Source organism: Sorex fumeus, unplaced genomic scaffold, assembly GCF_029834395.1.
Source record: "Sorex fumeus unplaced genomic scaffold, SorFum_2.1 ptg000041l, whole genome shotgun sequence".
Classification (NCBI taxonomy): Eukaryota; Metazoa; Chordata; class Mammalia; order Eulipotyphla; family Soricidae; genus Sorex; species Sorex fumeus.
The window spans coordinates 5,331,586-5,347,868 of NW_026606098.1; the positions used below are offsets into that span (position 1 = coordinate 5,331,586).

The 16,283-nt window shown below is 62.1% G+C and overlaps 3 protein-coding genes across 4 annotated transcripts in view; 2 read left to right on the top strand and 1 right to left on the bottom strand.

Moving 5' to 3' along the window:
- Window positions 1-16,283, top strand: part of PDXK (pyridoxal kinase) — a 161,047-nt gene that overhangs the window by 38,005 nt on the left and 106,759 nt on the right. The gene's annotated exons all lie outside the window — the stretch shown is intronic.
- Window positions 1,459-7,655, bottom strand: U2AF1 (U2 small nuclear RNA auxiliary factor 1). Of its 2 annotated transcripts, none has more exons than XM_056119238.1 (8): window positions 7,535-7,655; window positions 6,448-6,535; window positions 4,070-4,136; window positions 2,376-2,425; window positions 2,190-2,288; window positions 1,981-2,114; window positions 1,810-1,902; window positions 1,459-1,725 (listed from the first exon to the last, which is right to left on the bottom strand). In XM_056119238.1, the coding sequence occupies exons 1-8, from the start codon at window positions 7,576-7,578 to the stop codon at window positions 1,587-1,589; spliced, it is 714 nt and encodes a 237-aa protein (XP_055975213.1). In that variant the 5' UTR covers window positions 7,579-7,655; the 3' UTR covers window positions 1,459-1,586. The 2 variants fall into 2 exon arrangements, with proteins under 2 accessions (XP_055975213.1, XP_055975214.1); XM_056119239.1 differs by lacking the exon at window positions 4,070-4,136 and adding an exon at window positions 4,809-4,875.
- On the top strand, window positions 14,675-16,164 carry CRYAA (crystallin alpha A). The gene is made up of 3 exons (XM_056119642.1): window positions 14,675-14,818; window positions 15,747-15,869; window positions 15,961-16,164. Exons 1-3 carry the CDS (start codon window positions 14,675-14,677, stop codon window positions 16,162-16,164), a joined length of 471 nt encoding a protein of 156 aa, XP_055975617.1.

Here is a 16,283-nt window from a genome sequence, read left to right on the forward strand (position 1 = left end):
ACCCCGTATGGTCCCCCAATCCCTGCAAGGAGCGATTCCACACACAGAGCCAGCCAGGAGTAAGGCCGGACGCAGCCCAGTGCGGCCCTAAAACAACTAAAACAGACTTGAAATGTGGCTTCCTGGGCTGGAGCAATAGTGCAGTGGGGAGGGTGTTTGTCTTGTATGCAGCTGACCCGGGTTCAATCCCTAGACTCCACCGGGTCCCCCGAACACCACCTAGAGTATCCCCTAGGTATCCATAGGTATGATTCCCCACTCAAAAAAAAAAAAAAATGAAAGCAAGCTTGCAAAAAGAAAGGGGCTTTCTTCTGCCTGAAGACCGGAGGGACGGACGCCTGGTGCCTGTTTGGGCCAGCGCCTCTGGGGCTGGTACAGGCTCCACCCTGTCTCCCGTGAACAGGCTGTGGGAGAAGAGTTAGCAGCTGACGCCACAGCCCCAAGGCCATCTCTGGGCATGTCTGGTCCACAGGCTCAGGGGACCTTATGTGGTCTCAGGGGTCACCCTCCTTCCTGCTCCCCCCTACTCCCAGGCCCTGGGGCCTGTTTCCTAGAAGCCCTCAACCTTGGGAGGCAACACTCCTGGGGGTGCAGGAGGCAGCTCCTGGGTGCCCTTGCCCCTTCTCCAGCCTATTGCTTCCAGGCAGGCAGCTGTCCCGTACAGGCCCCATGGCAGGCTTCAGAGTGGGTGCCAAGAGCGCTGAGCTCACGCAGCTCACGGGGCCGGGAGGGCAGTTGGCAGCCAGGCACTTCCTCATGTGCAAGAGATTCCACGGGCCAGGACGCTGGGCCAGTCAGGCAGCTGCTCCCCACGGGCCATTGCTGAGGGGGATGGGGGGGCTCCCTGTACACAGCCCACACCCCACGACTTGGCATCTCAGCACTGTGCCGGGACCTCCGTCCCAGAGATGGGGCTAACACTCCTGCATCTCCTTTCCCTTTCCTCTTTCCTGGGCCATCCTGGGAGGCTCGGGAACTGAGCCCTGGTAGAGGTGTGGGAAGACCACCAGGGTGAGCCACACATCAAGGCAGGTGCTCTGTACCTGTGCGCCCTCCCTCTGTGTTAATCGTTTCCACTCCTGTTGGAGACTGGCAGGAAGATTCCAGCTGAAGTGGGAACGCGGCAGAGCCAGAGACAGCACAGGGGTAGACGCCACCTCGTGTCTCAGCCCGCCCCACCTCTGGCGCCACACGCACCCCTGGGTGGTCAGGAGTAGCCCACCCCACTGTGATCCAACTCAGGTCTCTACAGAGTTCAGGCCACACCCAGCAGGACGCTGACAGGGCGTCCAGGAGGCGAGTGGAAGCCCCCACTCTCCCCAGCTCCCTCTGCAGGCAGTGCAGGCGTCAGCATGGGCCCTGTGGCCCGGTCCCCACCTGACCGGGACCCTCTGTCAGGTGGGCTGCCCTTGCGCACCCACAGCTGCCCGCCCAGGCAGGAAAGAGATCAGACCGCACTATCACTACAAATTTTATTCAGAAACCCATCTTTGTTTTTTTTTGTTGTTTTTTAAAAAAAATTCCCATTATGAACTTGTGTGATCGATCAACTGCGACACTTCCCAGCACTCGCGGTAGAAACTGGCTCAGAACCGGCCCGACCTCTCGCGGTCTCTCGAACGCCTCCGGTCTCGTTCCCGGCCGCCGCCGCCACCACCTCCACCGCCACGGCCGCGGTCTCTGGACCTGGAGCGGCGCTCACGAGAGCGGGACCTCGACCTATGCCTGCAGACAAGAACATGCCGTGGGCCCCGCGCCACCCGCCGGCCGCCCAGCACCCCCCGGCGCCCACCTGCCGCCCACACTCACTTCTTACGACGCCGTCCGTACAGCTCCCGCCGCAGCTCACGGGAGATGGGCTTCAGGTGCATGAAGTTGCAGAAGCCGCCCCGGGTGCACTCGCTGGGGAGGGACGGGCTGGTCAGAGGCGGTCAGGGCACTGCCCACCCCCACCCAGCAGCAGGGTGCGACCACACCTACCCCATCTCATACTGGCGGCAGCAGGCTTCCCGGAAGTCAGTCACGGGCGACAGCTCGGCGTGGATGGGCTGCCCGTTGAACCAGCGGTTGTTCAGGTCGATCACGGCCTTCTCCGCGTCCTCCTCACGGCGGAACTGCGAGGAGAGGAGCGCATGCCAGGCCCGCACTGTGGATGGCGGGGCAGGGCCGGGCACGGCGCTGCTGCCTACCTTGACGTACACATTCCCCACCAGGTGGTCGCCCAGGTTGTCGCACACGTTCATCTCCTCCACCTCACCGTACTTCTCCTCCATTTCCGTGAAGACCTCCTGTGGGGGCAGGTGGGCTTAGGGGCGCTGCCCAGCGGGGGGGGGGGGGGCGCGCCCAGGCGCCCGTCCCCACGGCCCAGGGCTCACCTCAAAAAACTCGTCGTAGTGCTCCTGCATCTCGACATCGCTCACAGCACCTGCCAACAACACAGGGCGCACAGGTGAGCGGGGGCGGCCGGCGTGGGCACGCGAGCACAGCGGAACTCGGCCACGTCCAGCTCGGGGTGCAGACGCGCAAGCGGCGCTGAGCGGCAGACCAAGCTCTCATCTGCAGCAAAGGGCCGTGTTTCCGGGACGGAGGAAACGGCGACTCGGATTAAGAGGTTTTTTGATGAAAACTTTCTTCCTTAAGGTTTAAAGTAAAGGTCAGGAAAGCGCCCGCTGCTCCACGTCCCTCGACCCGCCCGGCGGAGCTGACGCCGCCGGCACTGCTGCGGGCCAGCCACGGGAGGCGCAGGGGCTTCTGCTGGGCTAAAACGCACGGGCTGCACGGAACAGATGCTCCCTTCGCGCTCCCCAGCGCCAGGCGCCACCACGCCCAAGGGGGAGGAGCCGGAGTTCTCAGACTCTGAGCACCCCACGCCTGGGTGCCCCGCCAGACAGCCCCCCGAGAAATGCGTTCTACTCCGCAGGCTCTCCACGGCGTCGGTGCCCTGCCTCCACAGGCTGGGCTGGCCCCGGGCCCCAAACACAACCCTCGACTCCTTCTTGTGGCGACCCAGTTCCCAAGGCCGGCATGGAAGGACCAGGCAGCATGCTCTCCCGACGCGGCCGAAAAACCCATGGTGGAAAAATGGGGAGAGAACATGGCTGCCCGAGGTGGCAGTGCTAACCAGCACCCCCCACCCCCAGCCCCACCGGAAAAGGGCCTAGCCGAGTTCCCAGCTCTGCTGGAAACCCCCAAGTTCATCATTGAGGCAGGTGAAGAGACCAGAGCTCACAAAATGCACCTCAAGGCCTGACGGGCCCTTCAGCGGGAGGGCACGCTGCGAAAGACCTGTTCCCTCAGAAGTGACCTGCAGCCGGCGCCTCCTGGCAGCAGGGCACAGCTGGCTCTGGACAGTCGGCCGCCAGTGGCCGTGGAAGCAGAGCGCAGTAGGCAGGACACTGCGCCCGGTGTGGGGGCTCGGCGAGGCAGGGCTGCCGGCGAAACCGGCCACTGCTTTCCTCACTAGATCGGAGCCTGCTGGGGGCCTGGGCCCTGACCTGGGGGAGCAGGCACTGAAGCTCTTGACACTTTACGCGACCCAAGAGCACGGAGACGTTCAAGTGAAGAACGGGGCACAGGCACCTCCCGGCCTGTAGGGCACGCCCAGTGCCCAGGCCCACGGGGCAGGGCCAAGCCGGACTCACAGGAGTGACCCAGTAACCTGACACCCGACTTTCCCTCTTCACCCTCAGCTGGGCTGCTACAAAACTTTCCAAGTCTGCGAAGAAAACACTCCTCCAAACAGCAAACCAAAGCAGACGCGACCAGTACCAGCTGGTGGGCCGTGCGGGGCGAGGAGACCCCGGGCCGCAGAGCTGCCAAGCCCGGACGCGAACCTGCCTCTGCCTCTCGGATGGCCGAGGTCAAGCGCAGGCGCGACCCGGGACCCCAGAGCACGGGCCGGGGCTCGCGCGAAGCTCCCCCTTCGGAGCAGGAAGACAAAGCCTGACCGCGGGGACTGGCAGCCCGGCTCTTGAAGGGGCCCGGGGCTGCCGCGGGACCCAGGCCGGGAGGGGCCTGAGCTCTGGCGCGTAAGCCCAGGGAACCCGGGGAGGAACTTGGATGAACTTACAGCGCAAACCGTCAGCAGACTGGGAAGAGTTTTGAGGGTTACGGTAAATGTTCAAGAGGGCAATGGTCTGAAATACAAAACGCAACAACTTTATATTACGGAAAATTAAACGTCAACACTTCACCGGTTTCCTGTGGCGCTCGCTTGCTTCGTTGGCGACGCGGGGCTGAAAGAAGAGCAGGTTATTGTCTCTCCGGGCCGGGAGTGTCCCAGTTGACGGCTGCCTTGTGCCTTGTTGCGCCCTAACACTGCGGTACGGGGGACCCGTGATATGTGATATTGTATTTCTGCTCACGGACGCGCAAAAGCCTCCACGTCAATAGGCCAACTCGGGCCGGGGGCTGGCGGTGGGGGGCGAGAAGCTCTGGCTGGCCATGAGCCCAAAGGGAGCCCGTTCACGCACCGAACGCCAAACGGCGGCCGAGACCCCCACGGAGGCAGGCGCCAGAAATACAACAGCGCACAGCACGGCCTCGCGCTCCCTAGACGCCAAGGGCCCACTTACCTGTGCCTCCTACGCCTAGTCTACAGAGACCTGAGGGGGCACCGGGGAGACCCAGCGCGCGCACGCGGACTCCTCTCATTAACAAAAGGCACCGCGGGGCCCCACCAGCGGCCTGCCTGGGACGACGCCTGCCGGGGGGCCGGCACCGAGGACGCCCGCAGCCAGCAGGGCTCAGCTGAGAGCGGGCTCTTGACCACCAGGGTTTAAAAGACTTTCTCCAACTCTGGGACTTACAGTGTGAGCCGTCAGCCGTCTGTGCACTGTTTTGGGGATTACGATAGATGTTTTGAATCAAGATGGTCTGCGGGGAAAAAAAATACAAAGGGGAAATCTACTGGCTGCTGCGCATCCACCAGACAACTGCAAAGAGACGACTTGTCTGCAGAAGGCTAGCCCGCAGCCAGACGCCCGTCCTCTGCAGTCCACCCAAGCCATCATATTATGGAAACAGAGTCTGAGCAGGGGCCTCGCCAAGTCAGCCAGCAACCGAGCGTCCTCTGAGGAGTCCCCGGTGGGGAGCGGTGCCACCAAGGCAAGGAGCAGCGCTCTGGAGCGTCCTGGCGCCCAGTGAGACGCTCAATCCCCGCACAGATGGCAGCGGTCGGAGCGCGGCCCCGGCAGCCAGGCCCAGGGCCGGCAGTCCCAGGTCTGGGGAGGGGTCTCTGTTTACATAATACAATAGCTTAAAGCAGGCGCTCTCCAATCCTCCTCTAAGGGGGAAATCCTTCTAGCCCTGGCGCTTTAAACTGGATCAGGCAGACTTGAAACCTTACATTGTACCGTTCTTCTTAAAATCAAGTTGTCTGAAAAAACAAACCATGTGTAAGTTAGTAGGCTATAGAGACCGGCCCCTAACGCCCACATCACAAGCACAGCCAGAACCCCACCTCGGGAGCGCCGGAGGGCCCGCCCCACCAGGCCTCCCACGCCTGAGCGCGGCAAGGCGCCCAGCTGACCCTCAGATGTGGTCGCCAGCGGACTTTGCTCGGCCTCTGCAGAGTCAGCAGAGCGGACACCCGGGACGGAAAGCTGGAGGGTCACTGGGGTCACCTGGCCAGGGAGTGACCAGTCCACGCCACTGGGGCGTCTAGTCTAGGGCTGCTGAGGAGCCAGACCCAAACCAGGGGCCCAAGTGAACACTTGCAGCGGCCTCTTCAGCCCCGAGTTCTGACGCGGGCTGGGTCCACTCTGGATGTCTGAGCGCAGTGACCGCCCAGAGCTCTGGGGCTGCAGGGCCTTCGCACTGCCAGCTCTAGGTCTCCCCCCAACCCAACCAGAGCCCTCACTGGACACATCAGCTGCCTGAACGTCACCCAGTCCACGACCTTTGGCTTCCGTGGGAAGATTTAGGCTGCAGATCAAAGGACTTGGGGTGAAAAACACTCCGGCCCAGCCAGTTCCAACTTCAGCGTTTCCTAATGGGGCGGTGTGTTTAAAGCTGATGGCCAATGCTCTGATGCAGCTGCGGCCGCTCGCCAGTGGCTCCTGGGGCCCCACAGAGATGCCCATGCCCCAGTTTCTCAAACCCTTCTAGGAAGACGCCCATGGGGGTGCGTGGGGTCAGCAGTGCCGGGCTGGGCCAGCGGCGTCCAGCCCCGAGGAGCTTTTCGAGGGGCTTCTGGGCCCAGTGTCCCTCTTTGAACCATCACTGAGGGAAGCCCTAGTCTCTTTCCCAATGAGCCAATAACAAAATGGCCAGCACCTCACCCCTTCCGGGGCAGAACTGAGGGCCTAGGCCCATCACCCCTGGGGCCAGGGAGCAGCGGCTCTCAGAGATACGGGGGGGATTTCTCAGAAACCACCGGGCCTGCAGAGAACCGACTCCGGGTCATTTGCATGGAAACAGCAAGCGGAGAAGAGTGAACAAACAAACCTGGCTGAAGGTCGGCTTGTTGTGCAAGCGAGAGCACCGGTCCCCATGACGGCACGCTCCAATTTTGAAATAAAAGGAACAGTTGACTCTGAAAAGGGAAAGAAACTCTGATTATCCCGGGGCCACCTGGCACACGCCCTCAAACGTCATCCTGGCCCTGCCCTTGGGTCTTGGGCCGACAATGGCAGCGGAACCAGGACCCGGAGCAAGAAGTCAGGTCCAGACCCCAGAAGGCCCCTGGGCCGGGGTCACCCCCTCCCCTTCCTCAGGACTCCAGGGCTGCTCTGCTCCCTGCAGGGAAGGAGCTGGGTCCAGGCCGGGAGGGGTCCCACCGCCACCTCCCGGCGCTGAGGGGCCAGGGCGGGTGAGACCCAGGACTAAGGCAGGAGGGAGCCCGGAGTCCCACCGGGGCTTTAATTTGTGGCCCCCAGATTAGCCGAAAGACACAAAGCCAAAGAAACAAAACCCCCAGGCTTCCTTAATCCCCACAGACTCGGCCACTCACCCCCTACCCGGGGGCTGACCCGCCGGGCAATCCTGGGGGGCCTCCGGCCGGCCGCCCCCGCCCCACAGGCCCGCGGGACCCCCGACCCCGACGCGGGGCCGTTAGGGCTGGGGCGCGCCGCGGCCCGGGGTGTGTGTGGGGGGCGGGGGGGGACGGCCGCGGCCACGTGCGGCCTCGGGGTCCGGGGAGCTCGGGGTCTCAGGGGTCCCGGGGGGTCGGGGGTCCGGGCTCGGGGTCCCGGGGCTCTCGGGGTCCGGGGTGCCGGCGGCTGCAGCGCCGCGTGGCCGCGAGCCCCAGGCCCGACCTGGCCGGCGGGGCGGGACAGCGTTCGGCGGGGACCGGTCAGCCGGGGTGGACAGGGAGGTCGGGGAGGTCGGGTGCCCGGGGAGGGGGGGGGCGGGGGGGTCGCGGTTCCGTTCGGCCCATTCCTCGCCCTGGGCCGGGAGGTTCGGGCGCGGGCCAGGCCGGGGCGGGCGGGTGCCCCGCGGGCCGCGGCGAAGGCAGCCCCGTCCCCGCGTCCCCCGCCCGCCCCCCGCCCCCACCCCCGCGCCCGCGCCCCCGGCCCGCCCGGCCCGCGCTCACTTGTCTTTCTCGGTGCCGAAGATGGACGCCAAGTACTCCGCCATTTCCACCCGCCGCCGCCCCGCCGCCGCCGCGCACGTCACCCGCGCGCGACGGCCGCCCGCGCCCGCGCCGCCCAATCGGAGCCCGCGCCGCCCGCGCCGCCCAATCGGAGCCCGCGCTGCCCGAGGGGGGGCGGGGGCAGCGGCCTCGGCCCCGCCCCCTCGGCCCGCGCGCGCCCGCCCGCCGGCGCCCCCTGCCGGCGCCCGCCCGCCAGCGCAGCCGTCCGGACCGGAAGCCGCGCGCGCCCGCGGCCGGCTCAGCGTGCGGCCCGCTGCCCGCTGCCGCAGACCACGCCGGCGGCCACGGCCCCGCGCTGATCCCCCACACATACACCGCGCGGACGGCCCACGCTGTCCCGTCTCTCCCAGCACATGGACGGGCAGTGCTGCGTCCCCCACCCCGCAGATCGATGGGCAGTGCTGTGTCCCCCCTATAGATGGACGGGCAGGGTTATGTCCCCCCACCCCCCAGATGGACGGGCAGTGAGTGCTCTGTCCTCATCCCCCGCAGATGGACGGGCGGTGATGTGTCCACCCCCCCCACCCACCCCGGCTCCACTCGCAGATGAGGGGCCAGTTTGCAGCTTGACCTGCTGCAAAGCCTCTTCTTCCTGAATGTATCTGTTGGGGGGGGAGGGGGCACGTTGGCCCCCAGCCCCCAACCCTGAGCCTGTGGCCTCCAGACTTTGTCACCAGGCACTATCCCTGGTGACATCTGCACCTGCTCCTGCCTCCAGGCCCAGGCCGGGCCACATAGGACAGGGGAAGGGGCCGAGGGTCAGGGAGAGGCTCAGAGCTGGGCACTCGAGACCCACCCAGCTGCCACTGCGTCCCAGGCCAACACCGCCATCCCAGACGGAGCTGCACGGTTGGGGGGGTGAGAGAGCGTGACTGCAGCTCGGGAGTGCCTTGGACGTCTTCCCTGCAGCTTAGGGAAGGGGACAGGTCCAGGGACAGGGCAGAACCCTGTGCCCCAGAGAAGCCGCAGGCTGCATGAGCAGGACCACACTTATTTCCGGTTGTTTCTCTCATGAACTGTCAGAAACAAAGTGGCTCTTACCTCTGGGGGGGAGGGGGGCCTGTGTCAGGCTGTTCTTATGGCACCACCAGGCGGGGGGGACGGGTGGGACCCGGGGCCTGTGACTGGTTCACTGTGGTCACTCTGACTTGGGAAGGGGCCGGAGAGGAGCAGGGGCTGGGGCTCTGGCCCTGCCCGAGCCGGGTCACCCCTGGGCACTGCACATGACCCTCAGAGCCCTGCCGGGGGACCCTGAGCGCAGGCCAGCGGGATCTGCCAAGTGTGATATGGCTGTAACAGGCAGGTCGGGGCATCTCCAGAAGGATGAGAGACTGACTTGACTGGCACCCAGAGCTCACCCACGTATCGGTCATCACCCACTCACTGTCCATTCCTACCCCTACCCATCGACGACGCAGCACCTGCACCCGCCCTCTCGCCCACCACCGTCTGTGCGTCCAGCTGTCCACCTCCCCCCTGCGCACGCGTCCCTGGTATGTGTCCCCAGCTGCTGAGGCCAAGCTGACCGTCCCTAGCCTGGCTTCTCTGGTCCTGAGCTCGCGTCTTGGAGGGCTCTTCCTCCTCTCCTGGCTCCAGGCTCCTCCCCGGGCAACCTCTGGAGTCTGTTCCCAGGGGGGCTGCGTCCTCCTGGGGGTGCTTGGCTCTCTGAGGAGTAAGAGGAGAGGCTGGCGCACACACTAGGGGAAATGGCAGCTCAGATAGAGAAGGGAGCACCAAATAAAGGGGGTTGGGAGGATCCTCCCAGGATGGGAGAAGCATGCTGAAAGTAGACTGTAGACCAAACATGATTGCTACTCAGTGCCTCTTTTGCAAACCATAGCACCCAAAAAGGAGAGAGAGAGACAAAAGGGAATGCCCAGCCACAGAGGCGGGGTAGGATGGGGGGGATAGGGGCATGGGAGGGATACTGGGATTGTTGGTGGTGAAGAATGGGCACTGGTGGAGGGATGGGTACTTGATCATTGTATAACTGAAACCCAAGCACAAAAATTTGTAAGTCTCAACTGTACTTCATGGTGTTTCACTAATAAAAATTAAAAAAAAAAAAGAGAGGCTAGGTGGGATAAGATGAGAGAGAGGCAGGAGGGGGCAGAAAAGAGGACTCTTGGAGGTGGAGCGATAGCACAAAGGGCGTTTGCTTTGCACATAGCGGACCCAGGTTTGATTCCCAGCATCCCATATGGTGCCCCAAGCACCGCCAGGAGTGATTCCTGAGTGCAGAGCCAGGAGGAACCCCTGAGCATCGCCAGGTGTGACACAAAAAGCAAAACAAAAATAATAATAAAGACAATGGGACTCTGGAACCCGGGAAGCCTCTGGGCCAGGGACAGCAGCTACTATCTCTGTCCCCCGGGGTGACCCCAACACGATGAGGCCTTGAGTCCATGCCAGCCTGGTGAGAGTCAGGCTCTGCCTGAGCAGAGGGTCCCTTCGCAGGAGCAGCCAGCACCAAGCCTGTGACATTCGGCTCAGGCCCAAAGGTGCTAGTCCAACCCCAGGCGGTTCCGTCTCGTCCTTACCTCTCCCTGGCGCCTCCGGGCCCTGCGGTGGCTGCTGCCCTTCCCTGCTGGCCCCTGTATGTGTCCAGAGTAGCCGGAGCTCCCCCAGGGTCCTTCAGGACTGGGCAGGAAATTCACGGGGGCAGGTAGACAGGGCTGGGACCTTGTTCTGTGCCCACTGGGCGGGGGGAGGCAGGGCCTGTAGATGGGTGAGGGGCAGCGCTGGGGGCTTCATCAGGCCAGGCCTGACCCCCGGCAGTCCCTGCGTGCTTGCCGGGCTGTGTGTGGGACCTCACAGGGGATACTGCCTGCACCGAGCCACCTCCCATCCCCGTGAGGTGCTGGCCATGCTCACTGCTGTGCTTGCCCCGGGATGACCACCAGGCCCATCCGACCCTTCTCTGCTGCCCAGAGCGGGACCGCCACGGAGGCAGGAGCGGCGTCGCCCCTCCCCTCCCCCCTGCCCCCGATCCTGGAGAGGGGCTGCGGGCCAGGCCCTGTGGGGAATCTGCAGGCACAGCAGGCAGCAGGCTGGCACCAGCGGGCAGCGGGTCTGGACGCTGAGGCAGGCGCTGGCCTCAGAAATAGCAGCAGTGACCTGGCCACCAGCGCCCGGGCCACATATGGGAGGGCAGAGGAAGGGCCAGCAGTCAGAGCCACCTGCGCCCCGCCCTCCCACAGACACACACAGACACACAGACACGTATACCACACACAGACACACACCATACAGACACACACCACTCACAGACACACAGACATACAGACACGCACACCACACACAGACACACACACCACACAGACACACACCACACACAGACACACACAGACGTGCACACCACACACAGACACACACACAGACACGCACACCACACACAGACACAGACTCACAGACGCACACTCACACCATACAGACATACACATCACACACAGACACACAGACACTCACACTACACATAGACACACACAGGCACACAGATACACACAGACACGCAGAAAGATACACACACCACATACAGACACACAGACACACACACCACACACAGACACACACGGACCCCTATACATACACACAGACAGAGATGTGTAAGATAACATTGCTTTGTCCTTTCTCCCTTGCCACAAGGAGCTTAGGTTTATCTGGTGACACCCATCAAAGTGCTCCCATTCTTCGTTCTTTTGTTTATCTGTAACCACTTCTCCATGCTCTCTTCCCCAGTTAATCAGCTTATTCCCCTAATCAGTTTCTGTTAATTTGTAAGGTCTGATCTTTCTAGGACACTGAACTTGTATTGTAAGTTAATATTGCCTTTCTTCTCTCCTTATGTCTTTTGAATAGTTTACTTTAATGCAATGTCCTTTTGTATAGACACAAGAAGACAATTAATATTATGTTTTTGTAACTTGGGATTTAATTGGCTTTGAATATTATTCATTCTCCGGCATCTGCTTTCTCAACTTAAGCCTCAGTTGCCCTCACTTCTTAGTGCCCCCAAAAGCAGGGTCCCAATGAGGGACTGGATGGAACCAGGGCAAGCGGTAAGCTATGTGCTAACCTGGCATCGAGATGGGCTAGGCAAAAGTGCCACAATTCTTTTTTTTTTTTTTTTTGCTTTTTGGGTCACACCCAGCGATGCTCAGGGGTTACTCCTGGCTCATGCACTCAGGAATTGCTCCTGGCGGTTCTCGGGGACCATATGGGATGCTGGGAATCGAACCTGTGTCGGCCATGTTGGCTGCGTGCAAGGCAAACGCCCTACCCGCTGTGCTATCGCTCCAGCCCCCACAATTCTTAACTATAAGTTAAAAGTTTGATCGTGGACAAATGTTGTCATGATCCAAAAGTAATGACGAGACTAGGACCCTGCTAGGGATAGGAAAAACTAATCTGGCCTGAGCACTGTAGTCTGAGATTGGGATGATCCCAGGAGAGCAATTCTATAAGCTTAATGCATCTCTTACTGTATCCATACAAAATGATTAATATTGTGAATGCTTATATGTTTGTTGGACAAGGAGAGGAGAAACACACCCATGGGATTCCTGCTGAAAGAAAATCTGTCCTAGAGGCAGCATCCCCTGAGGGAGAGAACTTTAACCCTATCAATTATGACTACACCTATGTGTAAACCCAGCTCCTCATGGTTTTGGGATTTAACGAGACAGTAAGAGTGGGCTGGCGGGGTGAAGACCGAGATGAAGATCCAGAGCCAGGAAAGAGGGGTTCCAAATTGGGGCCCAGGAGAGAAGGAGAGAGAGAGAGAGAGAGAGAGAGAGAGAGAGAGAGAGAGAGAGAGAGAAGTGAATGGAGATGAGAATGGAATAAACAGCATTTGATCAATCCACCGGCCTGGCCCTCACTTCCTCCGCCGTCTGCCCCAAGGCCCAGGCCGTCCCGACTGGGGGGGGGGGGGGGGTGGCCCAGGCCCCACCAGAACCTGGGCAGCCAGGGGAAGAGCCGTCGGGGTCACCCCCTGGTCACCCTCAGAGTTTTTTACAGAAATGCACACAGATGCACACAGACAGACACTATCCAAGCAGATACACACAAGACACAGACACACATGAGGCACGCACAGGCAGACACAGACACATAAAGGCACACAGACATCCGTGGACCCATATACAGATACACACGACACACACAAGCACACACATGAGACACAGATAGACATGAGAGACACCTGAGAGACCTGATGCAGGCGGGCAGGTAGGGAAGGCCCCTCCCCAGGGGACAGCAGGATGTTTCTTGGGAAGTCATAGCCTGGAGTTGCAAAGGCCAACCTTGCAGAAAACAGGAACTCAGGCCTGGTAAGACCCTCACCTGGGCCAGCAACAGGCCCAGAGAAGCTCCTGCAGAAACCAAAGGCTGGGAAAGGAATTTCAAAGAAGCCCATCACCACTCCTGACCCCCCAGATAACCTCCTCGGCAAAGAACTCTGACCTGGGTAGAAGCCCCACATTGGGGGCAGGTTGGAGAAACCCTATTAAGTCACCTTGAACGAAGGAAGGGCGCAGATGCTGCCCGAGCCCCTGTGCGGCTTGCGTCCATGTAGCCGAGCACACGTGTCGCCCGCATTTCCCCTCTTGAGATGGGGACTTTCATGCTCTCCTGTCTAATGCTGGGGTGTGTGCAGGGCTCTCTCCGCCCTTGGAGAAGCCCAGGTTCTCTCTTGAGTGCGTTACTCTCCACTCTCTCCCACTCTCTCTCCCTCCTCCCCTTCAAAGCCTCCAAATAAAATCTGTTTTACTTCACTGCCCGTCTACTCCTGAAATTCCTTTCTGCAAGTGAGACAAGAACGCAGTATCCCTGGGTCCCAGGGGGCAGAGGCGGATGGGGAGAAAGTGACCATCTCTCTCCTCCCGACTCACGTGAGCCACCCGTGGGGCCCACCGACATCAGACCCACACACAGACAAGATGCATACACGTATACGTATAAGTACATACAGACACGGGATAAACACGGACCTACATACAAGCACACTCAAGATACACATCGACCTCCTCGACACAGACACGCACACACGCACACACACAGGCAGACACAGACACACTCTGGGTTCTGCGGTTCCCTGCACGGCTGCTCCCGTCGTGGGAACCCCGTTCGCCCCTGCTGTGTGTCCCTCGTGGCTGCCCGCCTGTCCCCGAGTGGGTCTGGGATCCCTCCCCTCGGCTCGCGCAGGGCAGCGCCAGCCCCAGAGAACTGTGTGACAGACACCGAGGGCTGTACCTGCCTCGCTTGCCAGAGTCCAGGCTGTGGGGGCTCCACATGGCACTGGCCCAGGCCATGTGCAGACCTGGGACCCCCCAAATCACTCACAGCTCTAGTTAGACAGTCGCTCCCCATGGAGGGCCCAGCAGTCTGACGGAGGGGGCAGGCCTCAGTCTGGTGCCTGGAGAACCCCCCACTAGGCGCTCAGGGGAGTTGCACTCCTGGAAGCACCCACATGCCAGGCGCGGCCTGACTGTCGCCTGCCAGGACTCCACAGCACCCTTGGGTTTCTGGGCTGCCGCCCCAGGCCAGCCTACGGCCGGTGTGCCCCCCAGGGCTGAGGGGGAGGGAAGGAAAGAGAGAGAAGCCAAGAGACGCCTTCCTGGGGCACTGGGCCGGGGTTCCGGCTCAATGGATTTCTTTCGCCATTTGGGGGGGGTTGGTCTGTTTGGGGTCACACCCGGCAGCATCATCCTGACTCCAGTCTCTGCTCTCAGGGTCCTCCCAGGGGTCAAAGGAGGCATACAGGGTGCTGGGGATCAAACGTGGGCCGGCCACACGAGACAGAAGTGTCTGGCCCTCAGGACACTACTCTGGCGCTCGGCCAGCCTCTACTTGTTGGTGTTCTGGTGGGTTTTCCTTGGTTCACCCCCTTCTGCCTCACAGGGAGCAGCAGTGGGGGCTGAGGGCTGAGGGGGGATGGAGGGTGCTGTGCTCGGTTTCCTCCCGTGTCTGCCCACACACAGAGCCCGGCGCGGCCCCGGGCTGACCCCGGCGGGGAATGCGGCCTTGCTGACCAGGCAGCTGGTGGGCCTATATAGAGGCCGGACCCGCGGGCTCTGCAGCATGGACCTGGTCATCCAGCACCCTGGGCTGCGGCGCGTGCGGGGCCCAGTGCCCCCCGGCCAGCTGCTGGAGCTGCTGGGGCCCTGGGACGTGCCCCTCCCCCGGGCCCTGATCCACCTGGCGCTGCTCTCCGGCATGTCTGAGGTGAGCCCCTGGCCCTGCCCCCATCCTGCCTTTGTCCCTGCGTCCCCTCAGGGCATCTGTGCCTCTGGGGTCCTGGGCTACCCCGTGGTCCGGGCCTTCGCGTAGGATCCCGGAATGACACCCCCGCTTGCAGCAGCTGGGGGCAGCTTCAGGAAGCCCACAGAGGGGTCCCCAGGCTGACCGCTCTGGGTGAGGGGGCCGGTGTCCCCCTGCGGTCGGGTGTCAGCTCTGGCCATGAAGCACCCAGGGGGTCTGAGCGGGCACCGAGAGGCGGCTAGTGACAGCTAGCTAAGATGGCAGAGCCCGGCTCATGGGGACCAGCTGCTCCGAACAGTGAAGGGACAGGGTCCTGCCCAGCACCTGCCATGCCAATGCCCCTAAGCAGTGAATGCCCGAACCAGCCAGTAACCCGCCTGTAACCAACCCACTGCCCCTAACCAACTCACTAACCCGCCTCTAACCAGCCTAGTAACCTGCCTCTAACCAACCCACCCCCCAACTCACCCACTAACCTGCTTCTAACCAGCTCACCTTCCCTAACAGGACCACTAACCTGCCTCTAACCAGCCCACCCTCCCTAACCAGCCCAATAAACTGTCTCTAACCAACCCCCCCCTTTTTTTGGCTTTTTGGGTCACACCCGGCGATGCATAGGGGTTACTCCTGGCTCTGCACTCAGGAATTACACCTGGCAGTAGATCAGGGAACCATATGGGATGCCGGGAATTGAACCTGGGTCGGCCGCGTGCAAGGCAAATGCCCTTACCCGCTGTGCTATTGCTCCAGCCCCAACCCACCCCCCTTAACCAACCCACCTACCCTTAACTAACCCACTTAAGCGAAGCCCCCACCCCCCCCAACCAGTCGCATGACCAGCTCCCCCGACCAGCTGTTCACTGTCGGCCATAACGCTGGGTCCTGCTTGCAGGTGCGGAGCGAACCGGGTAGGTTCACTGTATCCCTGGATGTGACGCACTTCCTCCCAGAGGAGCTGGCCGTGAGCGTGCGGGGGGACTTTCTGGAGATCCAGGGGCGCCATGCAGAGAGGCAGGTGAGGACAGGCACCCACGTGGGCCAGGGCGGGCACTCCTGCTGCTGACACCCCCCAGGTTTGGCCGTCACCCACCACTCCCCACGCACAGGATGCCCACGGCTGTGTTTCCAGAGAGTTCTGCCACCGCTACCAGCTGCCCCCGGACGTGGACCGGACAGCCCTGATCTGCACCCTGGCCTCCAACGGGATGCTGATCTGCTCGGGGCCCAGGGTGGCGAGCGAGGCCGCGGGCACCATCCTGGGCCCAGCCCCTGAGTGGCAGGAGATGCCCGACCCCACGCCCGCACTCTGACTGGCCCAGCCCGGCGGCCCCTTCCTGTGTGGACCCCAAGAGTGGGTCTTGCCCGTCTGTTCTGCCCTTGGGTGCTCCTCTGCTTCTGGAACTGTAGCTGGGAGGAGAGGTCGGCCCTC

What these genes read in the sequence shown, in the direction of transcription:
- U2AF1 (XM_056119238.1), bottom strand. Translation starts at nt 7,578, where the DNA reads ATGGCGGAGTACTTGGCGTCCATCTTCGGCACCGAGAAAGACAA. An exon ending in ACAAGCCGACCTTCAGCCAG is followed by an intron (nt 4,137 to 6,447) that starts GTTTGTTTGTTC and finishes TTTGTATTTCAG; the next exon opens with ACCATTGCCCTCTTGAACAT. An exon ending in TGCCGCCAGTATGAGATGGG is followed by an intron (nt 1,903 to 1,980) that starts GTAGGTGTGGTC and finishes GTCCCTCCCCAG; the next exon opens with CGAGTGCACCCGGGGCGGCT.
- CRYAA (XM_056119642.1), top strand. Translation starts at nt 14,675, where the DNA reads ATGGACCTGGTCATCCAGCACCCTGGGCTGCGGCGCGTGCGGGGCCCA. An exon ending in TGCTCTCCGGCATGTCTGAG is followed by an intron (nt 14,819 to 15,746) that starts GTGAGCCCCTGG and finishes TCCTGCTTGCAG; the next exon opens with GTGCGGAGCGAACCGGGTAG. An exon ending in GGCGCCATGCAGAGAGGCAG is followed by an intron (nt 15,870 to 15,960) that starts GTGAGGACAGGC and finishes CCCCACGCACAG; the next exon opens with GATGCCCACGGCTGTGTTTC.